Source organism: Camellia sinensis, chromosome 12, assembly GCF_055761805.1.
Source record: "Camellia sinensis isolate YWXY chromosome 12, ASM5576180v1, whole genome shotgun sequence".
NCBI classification, from domain to species: domain Eukaryota; kingdom Viridiplantae; phylum Streptophyta; class Magnoliopsida; order Ericales; family Theaceae; genus Camellia; species Camellia sinensis.
The window spans coordinates 29,411,046-29,421,568 of NC_138972.1; the positions used below are offsets into that span (position 1 = coordinate 29,411,046).

Below are 10,523 nucleotides of genomic sequence, written 5' to 3' on the forward strand. Positions count from 1 at the left end.
TTAAATTATGTATTTTGTTATAAATTTTAAAAATAATTTTTGAAATAAGTTTTGAATTTTGTATTTGATAAGCCTTGTTTGTCATATCTTTAAAAAGTTAAAAAGTCAAAAAATCACTATCTTATTTAAGTCACATCATTTTATTTAAATCGCATCACCTTTTTATTACATCACTTTAAATTCAACCTATACCACACTCATATTTTATAAAAAGTTAAAAAATACACTTACTTAAATTATTTCAAATCACCCATAAATTTTGAAAAGAGGATTGAAAATTTTATATTGAAATTATAATTCTAAAAAGAAACAATCGCAGGCTTAGTGTTTCCTAAAAACTGAGTAGTTATGGAACGAAAATTGTCTAAAAATTAAATTGTCAAACAAGTTTATGGAAAAGGAAAGCATAATGTTAGGATGATTAGACACTGCTTATCAGAAGAGCAGCTCAAACCTAATATTTTGAAATTCCACTGGCACAAAGTCCCTTAAAATAAAATTATGACATATCATCAACCAAAGTGTCTCCAGCCCATTACTTTTAAGAGAAATTATTCAATAATTCTGAAATATTATATGATTATACTTCAAGTTAATTACCAATTACTTAGTACTATGTTATTCCCTCATCCCCAACATAAATCGTGAGTCCCTACCCTTCTTTACCAATCAAAACTTTATAAAACACCACGAATTCATACTCCGAAAATACTGAATGATCACCCCATTTTCAACTAGCAACATTCAAGGAAAAACATCTCAGCTCGAGGATGCATCATAAACTAATTGAACATCTACAAAGGAACCACCACACCATCCAAGGACTTCCTAAGGAACAAAAAAACATCAACATGAGAAAGTTTGAATAAGTCAAGAAGAAAGGCTAGAAAGCTTTACAAAAAATTTCCTCCCGCTCTTTCACTGTGATTTGATGAGATCAAGGCCCTCGGAAACTGTCCTCATCCTAGGCCGAACCTCGGGATCCTGTTCTGTGCAATTCAGTGCAACATGAAATGCTGCAACAACTTGTTTCTTGGCATGGACCTCATGCAGAAGCACTGGGTCTATAATTTCAGACAAGGGTCTTTCTTCTTGAAACACCTTCCTCACAAGGTTCTCTAGTGCTGCACCATCATTTTCTGGCAACTGCCCTGTTAAAATCTCCAATAGCACAATTCCAAAAGAGTAGACGTCACATTTCTGCGTGAATCTGCTTTCTGAAACTCGAGCCTCAGGAGCCACGTACATTATGGATGAAGAATCTGAATTTTTGGGGCTTACTGTAATTTGGTTTAAGCTCTGCTTCTTAAAGGCCACATTGGTGGATTTAGAAGAGTTACCTGAAACAAGACGTGTGAGTCCAAAACCAGAAATGTAAGGCCGGAGATCATCATCAAGAAGGATTTTTGATGATTTTATGTTCCCATGAACGTGTTTCTTAGGGCTGCACTCGTGAATGTGCACAAGGCCCTTTGCAATGCCTTGAGCAATGTTCAGCCTTGCGGCCCATGATAATGGTGGCAACGAATTGGCCGGTCCTCCTTCAATTTTCAAAAAACCAAACAATTGGTCAGTGCTTTTACTGAAAATTCAGCTTTGAAAATTATATGGAAGCTGTCATGCAATGTTAAAATGAAGAGTAAATTGCAAATGCACCCCCTAAGATTTGCTTAAAATACAAATTATCTCTTGTGATTCTGAAAATTACATCATGCCCCTTAAATTACAAGAGGAAACAGTAGCAATGGACAGGACAATTGCGTTAAATACAAATTATGGAATTAATATGCAGATGTGTCCTTTATGCTGTTTGGATATTAGATTTGTTGAGAGAGAGAGAGAGATTAAAAAATAAAAAATAAAAATGAAGCAAAAAAAAGGGTAATTTTTTTCTTTAAATATATTTATTTGAATTATGTTGCTCAAAAAATGAATATGTATAAGTAGTTTCCTTTCACTCCACAAATCCAAAATTTGAACATGGCATTAATGAAATGAATAGATACATTAAATATAAATGGCTCAGATCTGAAAGAAAAGACAACTGAGAGTAAAACGCCACAGGTATACCAGAACTAATTAAATATTGAGTTGGTAAGGAATAAAAAACACTCCGAAGGAGCTGCAATCTACCGGTTTGCAAGCACCAACATCCCCAAGAACCAAAATACGTGCTGCATTTTCTCAACACACAACAATAAAAAGAAATAACAAATATAGGGAGGGTTTCTGTTATCTTTATATGGAAAAGATTAATTTTAATTTATGAAATGTACATATGAAAGAGGCCTAGTGAGCAAGAACTCTTTTTGGTAAAGTTTAAGAAGGCTTGTCAAGGAAGGCTATTTGAACATGATACGGCATCAAGACAGATCAGAAAAAGACAACCGAAGATGAAACCACAACCATATAGGCCCTCAAGAATTGTGAATGAGTAGTTTTTCTTACTCAGCTTGTAGTATGATAGAAATTTATCACTTTTCAGTAAAAAAGATAGCCCTGAACACTAAACAGCAAGGAGTCAAAGACACAGAAAGTGACGTGAACATTCACATATACTGATACCAACATCAAAAAATTAAACCTTTCTACAATCTCGGTGGCTTGGCTTGCTACCCACAATCAACTTAATTAGAGCACGCAGCGACTGATCTCTGGATGCAGTTCATAAAGACACAAACCTTTATGTTGTAGGCTAAAAGTCCAAAACTTGTAACCATGACATAAGAAAACAAATACATAAGTAAAAAGGATGAACTGGTAAAATCTTAACATTAACATGGGCTAATTTTTGCTATTACTAACCAGTAAATTACAGAAAAATAATGCAATTCTTTATGTTCTCACCTGAAGTTTATTTTCCTAGAATGATTGCCCATCATCAGTCAAAGACACAGATGAAACAACACTCCCTCTACTATTTTTTTCTCCCTATAAAATCTTGATAATATTGACATAAATGTGGGAATAGGGGTAAAGGATCAGATGGCATGAAAAAGTGAAAAAGCAATCTATTTTACTAACACGGAAATACCATATCATGATGGTCTTGGCACCTGCACGGAGAAAAACAAAAGGAGAACATGGTTCACTACTATGTGCAGCATACCGCATATGGGACTGAATAATTTTCTGGGGGAAAAGGCAAAACAATAATTTAAGCTACCGATAGCTGTATCAGTGGAGATGTGGACTCATTGTGTCTGAATTTTAGATTTGTAGAAGGAAAAGAAACAAGAAATAAAAGCTAAATTTTGTTTTGTTTTTCTTTTTCCTCCACAAAACAGTCCACGAGAAATTCAAACACAATGCACAACTAAAATGAAAACTCAAAGACTGAGCCAACCAAACCTCCATGAGTTGATTCAATCAAATTTCAGTCATCCGCTAGCATTGTTAGGCTTAAATGGTTCGGCTTTTTTTAAATGCACTGCAGGACATGTCAAATCAGTTCAATTTTGAGTTCTGAATCCATAAAGAGCATAACTTCAGAAACCCAACCCAAAAAAAAACAAAACCTTAAATTACAGGCTGCTTAAGCTATCTCCAATCCTTCATCAAATCTGTCATCAAATTCAAATTTAATAAAAAATGCCTAAAACGCGAGCTCCAACCCTTTTATAAAACTGATATCAAATAGAAGGAGAGTTACTATTTTAATCAAATCAAGGAAACTTTATTCTTTTATCAAATTTGTAAGTGACGCTGGACGTCCTTCCGAACAATCGCTGTTGGGATGAATTTGATAAAAATTTACTCTAGACTGAACGACCGGTCGAACAACCATCCAGATTTGATAAAAATTTGATTAGGCATTAGAGATGTTCTTACTAAACTGGTAAAAAAAGACATCACTCTTTGATAAACATCCGCTAGTCAAAAACTATCAGATCTTTTATGTTGCATTTACAGGCCCTATAACCATGCAAATTATGCCCCAAAAAGCTTTGTCTGGCCCCCATTAGCCTCTCTAGCTCCATCCCTCCCTCTCTCATATGTATACTAGAAGAAAATGGCATAACTTTTACTTTCTGAGTCATACTTAAAACAAAATATATACATTATGAGACGTAATCAAAAAATTAATGAATCATAACAAAAATAATGTCATAATTAAAAAGAAAATCAGTTATACCTTAAAAAAAAAAATGACATAACTAGTAGGGATTCATATGGTACACTCCTTTCAAGAGTGTGTATATTAAAATTTCTCATGTATAAATATAAGGAAATACTAAGGATGTGCACCATATACACCTTATAATAAAAAGAAAAATGACATAACTTCAATTTTCTGACTCAACTAAAAAACATAAAAAACGGCTGTGATTGAGACCCTCAATCACCAACCCCCCCACCCCACACACACGTAACGGGTGATGATTGGAGGAGAAGGAAAAAAAAAAGAAAAAGAAAAATTGGCCAATCAAGAAAGAGAGGGGGTCAAAAGAGGTAGGGAGAAAGGGAGTCTTAATCATTTTTTCAATAAAAAAAATAACATAACACTCTTTTTAAAGAGATATATATTAGAATTTCTCATAAATATATATGACTAATTTTTGAATTTCTACCATCCAAAACTGACATAATAATTATCACTAAAATCCAGTCTCCAACTAATTTTTCCATTTACAAAACAACAAAAACAGACATTTATCAACCATTATTGACAATAAACCAAATAAAAACTAATCATAATTAATAACCATTACAATACAGAGATAGCTAAAAGAAAATCAGGAAAAGGGATGGTTACCATGAAGTGCGGTGTACAAGCTTCCGTTGCGGACGAAATCTGAAACCAGCAGTTTCTCATCATTAGCATAGTAATAAGCTCTCAACCGCACGATGTTGTGATGCTGGACCCTCCCGATGGCCTCCACCTCATACTCAAACTCCTTGAACCGCCACGTGGAGTCCCCCTCGCTCAAGCGCCTCACCGCAACCACTGCACCCGCCGCACCCGATCCCCTCCCCACCACCACCTTGTATACGATCCCACTCCGACTCTTCCCCACCACGTACGCCGATGCCGTCAACAAATCCTCTAATTCCAACCCAAAGCCTTCGTCCACCACCACGAATTTACCCTTTTGCCCCTCCTCACTCACCTCCTTTTCCTTCTCCAACTTTTCCTTCCCCATTTTGCCCTCGTCGGACCTCCACTTTTTCCGAAACGCCCACGCCGACACAAACACCGCTCCGATAACCACCGAAACTCCTGATATTATCCGTACGGTCGCTGACCCAGATTTCGCTTTATCTTTCTCTACAAACCCATCTTGAGAATTAGGTTTTATAGGGTGTTCAGGGTTTGAAAAGATTCTAGCGTTTTGAGCTTCTGGTTCTGGGCATGGCGTCTGCAATGGAAACCCACAGAGATTAGGGTTTCCGGAGAATGCTGTGGGGCCCTGATTCAGCAGGGACCCCACCTGGGGAATCTTCCCGGTGAGGTTGTTGTGCCGGAAATCCAAGCTCACCATCACAGGAAACCGTCCGTACGATGCCGGGACCTCGCCGGAGAACTGGTTAGAGGACAAATTTAGGGTTCCGGCGAGGTGGGTCAGATTGGTGAGACATTCCGGCAAAGACCCATTGAGGAGATTGGAGGATAGGTCCAAGTGAGTCAGGGTTTGAAGGGTGGAAATTTGAGAAGGGATGGGTCCGGAGAGAGAGTTGTGAGAGAGGTCTAGAGAGAGAAGAGTGGTGGCATTGAAGAGGTGGGCGGGGATGGGTTTGGAGAAGTTGTTGTGAGAGAGAGAGAGGTGACGGAGAGAGAGAAGGGCACCGAGTTCGGAGGGTAGGTAGCCAGTGAAGCCCTTGTTGGGAAGAGAAATGGCGGTGACTCGGTGGTCGTGATCGCAGGCGATTCCGATCCAATGGCAGGGGGTGGGGTCCGACACGGACCAGGAGGTGAGGGCGAGAGTTGGGTCGGTGGTAATGGCGGCTTTGAGGGCGAGGAGAGAGAAGCCATCGGAGTTGAGAGAAGAAGAGAGACAAGGGAAGAATGTAAAGAACCACACCAAAACCAGAGCAATAGAGTTCATGGTTTTCAAAATGTGGAGAGCTTAGATAGTGATCATTGTCATTGCAACGAGGAGTTGCAGAGTGAGAGAGAGAGAGAGAGAGAGAGAGAGTGAAGTGGAGAAGACGACCAAGGTTGTAATTTGAACTCGGCTGGGTTGATTTCGAGGTGGCAGAGTAACATGCCTACGCAGTTTTGAATTTTTCTTTGATCCATGGGTTCATTTTTAAATTTACAAATTTACAGGTGCAGATTGGATGTCTTTTTTTTTTTTCTGATATTTTAAAAATTTAATCAAAATTTTAAACTTTGAAGGGTTTTTTTTCAAAAAAAAAAAAAAAAAAAAAAAACTAGAAACCCAACATTAAAAATAAATCAATTAATCAAATTTGCAAAAGAAAAAAAAAATCACTAGGAGTATAAAAAAATTTATAAAAAAAAAACAAATTTAATTTATTGGGTCTTTCATAAATAATTTTAAATTTGATTTTTTTATTTTTAAGACATTCTAGTATATTTTTTATTTTATTTTTTAATAAAGTATACAAAGTACTTCAAATAAATAAATATTTAAAAATTCAATAAAAGGATATATTAAAAAATATTTGGTAAATTGTATTCTATTAACCATTTTCACAAGTTTTACTTAACAAAATAGGAGTTCAAGATGTATATATATTTTAAGTTTGATTTCTCTCATATTCACATTTCAACATAAAAGAATTTGAGAAGTATGTAAAATTCATTATAACTCCTGTTTCGATTATCTAAACTGTTATTTTATAAACCCTGGATGTATAATATTCATAAAAAAATAAATAAAATTAGTTCAATCCGATAATTGTAATATTTTCATTTTATAGCATCTGTCTCCAAAAAAATATATACGACAATTACATTTTTGAAAATTGATCATCTATTTTTTACAAACAAACATAAGTGTGGGGAAGTGGTTTGGAAATACTCCTTGGATCCAATGGGACGCTCGTGATCCTTAGCTAAAAACCTGAAAAGGAATGAACACTCCGGTCGGGGGTGCCGGAATTAGCAGTCCGACGGACAAGTCAGTATCTGCTCTCTTTGTTACTTGTATCTTAAGTAAAATGTATTAATTCTCACATACCTCTCTTTGATTGTTATTCTTCTATTTATATACGCTCTTGGTCCTCAGGGTAGGGCTCACTCTTGACCCGTCATGTGATTGTTTACTCAGCCCCCCTCTTTTGTCGTATTCCAACTTTCAATCGGCCCCTCGCTTCACTGACCTTTATAGCCGATTAAGATATTCGACATCCAGAATGTACGAGACGGGAGCGAGTATAATATATACCGATTAGCCAAATGTGTACTCGGCCTATCTGCATCTCCTATTATTCGGCTCCCACAATTGCCCCCCAAACTCCCCACTAACATTGTTTAGTCGACGTGTTTGGTTTCGAGCTTGAAAAGTCAAAAATTTGATCGTTAACCTCATTCCAAAGCGTGTCAAAACGCGCACGTTTCCTGGTCATCATTACAAGTTCCCGCCTCTTCGTACACTTCCTTCATTTAATGTGGTTTAAACTTTTGTCTCTTTGAATGTATATTTTGAATACTCGAAGTTTTTGGCTCGCCTTCTAGTACAACTCCTCCACTTCGCGACCTCTGCAACTTCCTCCTGTCTCTCATTATCCCTTCTGCTTCCTGTAAGTTCTTTTCTCTTTCACTCCCAATACCATTTCCTTGTTTACTTTTAGTTTTGCATAATCCTTAGGTTTCCGATGTCATTATTCCATCCCCGATGACATCCATCTGTCACTCGTGGCAGACAACACCACCGATATGGAGAGAACCGATGAGAGAACAATCATCTTTTCTCTCCTATCGATTGTTGAGGGCGGAGTTTGTTTTCCCCTTCATCTATTTTTAAGGGTCGTCCTTCGATATTAAGGCCTAATTCCTTCCCAGCCTAACGTGAATTTTTTCCGCATCATAATGGGGATTATAGAGTTAAACCGTCGTCTTAGGATTAACCTAGGCATACCTGCAATTCGGCATTGCTATGCCTTAGCCAAGTTTACTGGCCGGCTAGGACGCTATTTTCTTGGGGCCAAGGACACCGACTATTATTTAGTGACTATGCTTGCCAGCTTTGGCAAGCTTGTTGACGACGTGATGGTCGTTGTTCAAGGCAACTGGAAATTCGACGAGGGTGAAGATCGTCTAGATCCCGTGCCAAGGCGAAAAGGCGATCCAAGTGGCCGTATAGCTCACTCTAGTTGCTTCTACTTCCGTATATGTATTCAGCTCTCCTTCCATGTACTTACCGTTTTGTTTATGCAGGCAACGATTTGAAGAAACTGTTGGTTTCGGCCAACGACGCGATACTTGCGGAAATTAAAATCGCTCTGAAGTTCGTTGGCCGTCCCAATCTTTAGAAACAAGGAAGTGCGGCTCATATTCTCTTGCGATACGCACCAACCTGCACAACATTTTCGGCTGCATACCATATTCCAATTCCGAGAGGTGAAGATCATCTTACAGCCCTTATCTTCCCCAGCTTCAAAAGCCTGAAAGAGATTGGTTTAGAAGCCTCTGATTCGGAACACGTGGAAGAATAAGTGCCGATCAGATCGCCGAGGACCCGAATCAATTGGAAGCCGAGGTAGACGAAGCCCTTAACTTGGCGTTTGAGGAAACTGGGCTGAACTTGTCCGACCCTCCATCCACATCAGCCTGAGGGGACGTCTTCTTTGAAGACATTTTTACGAACTTAGGAGAACTTCCCGGCACTTACCCCGAGGATATGGCTGGAGAATCACTCTCACAACTTGTGCGAAAGAAAAATGCCGAGAGGATGGCCGCTAGGCAGAGAGTCGAGGCCGTGCGATCTGAAACTCCATCTGCCACGGTCTCTGAGTCTACTCCACCCGTTATTGCGGAAAAAATGGCTCGGCTCGAAACGGCCGAGATGGAACAGGTGAAGCGGGCCGACGAGGTTGAGCAAAGAGGAGAAAAGCGCCCCACCGAACAAGAGGCCGTGCACGACGAGGACCAAAGCGATAAGCGGCCGCGCGTTGAGGAATCGGACTTGGTTTTTCTATTCACGATTCAACCAAGGATAAGAAATATACCGATTGCCTCTGATTCGTCGGCCTTGAGGGACCCTGTTGTGGCCTTAAGCATGGCCTCCTCAATATCCCTACCGGTCGACAGAGCCGTGTTTCACGCAGAGCCAGATTTAATGCTAATTGCTTTGGCCGCTCAATCGGCCTTATCGGTACGTTACCTGTCTTATATGCAGTCTTCCGTCTAAATACATATGTATTTATAAACATTTTTGTTATTATTTGTTTGCTGTAACTCTATTTCCTTGTTTCGTAGACGATGGGCAGGATAGCGGAGATCAGTCACCGTCAACATGATGCCATAGAACAGATCGGCCTCTTGAAAGCCGAAATTGATAATGAAAACAACAAGGTTGTAGTGACCTCTCAAAGGGCCAATTATGAGGCAGCGCAGGCGGCGGAGGAACGAGCGAGAACCGACTCTGAGGCCGAGCGAGCTAGAAATTCTGATCAATTAAGGCTTGCCGCCGAGGAAAAGGCAAAGGCAAGCGAGGATGCGCTTATGTTAGCTCAGGAGGAAATCGCCAAGCTGGAAGCCGACTTAGAAGAATCGAAGAAGGCAAAGGAAGTAGTCGACTCCGAGACTTCCAAAGCGTTCGAAGCTGGGAAGGAGGCCGCCTTGGAAAACTACGTAGAAGAAGTGTCGAAGTTCAAGAATCGAGGCTTCAAACACGGCCGTGTCAAAGTCCTCGTTGCTGCGATTGTGACATTGGCACAGACGATTCCATACGAGCAGGTGGACATTGAGCCGCTGGCATCTAACCCTGAGGATGTTTAAGGCATATTTTCATTTTTGATAGGCATCTTAGATGCACAATTTTTGTAGGTTTTTGTTAGTAGATTTTCATCTCTTAGGATATAAGCCGATTTTCATGTGTAAAATGGCTGCTATTAGCGCCCAATTTATTAATAAAAATTTTCTATGCTCTCGAATTTATTGCATATACTGTTTGTGTTTTTAGTTCATTGATGACAATTCCTTATGGTCTTCTGTTTGTTCTACAAGTAAATAATTAAAAGAATCAGTGTAGACGTCCCCGAACGCCCCGGGAGGGTGAGCTCCCGTTCCGTTCATTTGGGGTCACTACAGCTCGGACTCGATTTGTGTCGCGGTTCTTAATCTTGAACCAAAGAGTCCAAATCTGGCAAATCGTTTTGAGAAAAAGATTTTTGGAAAGACGTGCCAAACATGGACTGCTTTGCCAGATACAGAGTCGCCACCGAAATATTTTTTTATGGGGGAATTTAGGAAACCCTGACTCGGTGCCGAAGGCCACATGTCCGTCATCACCGGAGTTGTCTCGGCTCGGGAGCTAGGGTACGATTGGGGAAGGTCAGCTATGAGCACCCCCTCTCGCCCGATCCGAAGATCGGCCTCTACTAACTGTGAT

The 10,523-nt window shown here is 39.5% G+C and overlaps 1 protein-coding gene across 2 annotated transcripts; it reads right to left on the reverse strand.

The window, feature by feature from the left end:
- Positions 1-658: 658 nt before the first annotated feature.
- Positions 659-6,239, reverse strand: LOC114260841 (Leucine-rich repeat protein kinase family protein). 2 transcript variants are annotated; one of them, XM_028201027.2, is made up of 2 exons: positions 4,757-6,239; positions 659-1,340 (listed from the first exon to the last, which is right to left on the reverse strand). In XM_028201027.2, the coding sequence occupies exons 1-2, from the start codon at positions 6,045-6,047 to the stop codon at positions 919-921; spliced, it is 1,713 nt and encodes a 570-aa protein (XP_028056828.2). In that variant the 5' UTR covers positions 6,048-6,239; the 3' UTR covers positions 659-918. The 2 variants fall into 2 exon arrangements, with proteins under 2 accessions (XP_028056828.2, XP_028056827.2); XM_028201026.2 differs by having other exon boundaries at positions 659-1,541; positions 4,757-6,198.
- Positions 6,240-10,523: the final 4,284 nt, after the last annotated feature.

Excerpts from the sequence above, each read along its gene's own strand:
- LOC114260841 (XM_028201026.2), bottom strand. The coding sequence starts at position 6,047 with ATGAACTCTATTGCTCTGGTTTTGGTGTGGTTCTTTACATTCTTCCCT. Across the intron at positions 1,542-4,756 it reads CTTGTACACCGCACTTCATG|GAGGACCGGCCAATTCGTTG; the intron begins GTAACCATCCCT and ends TGAAAATTGAAG.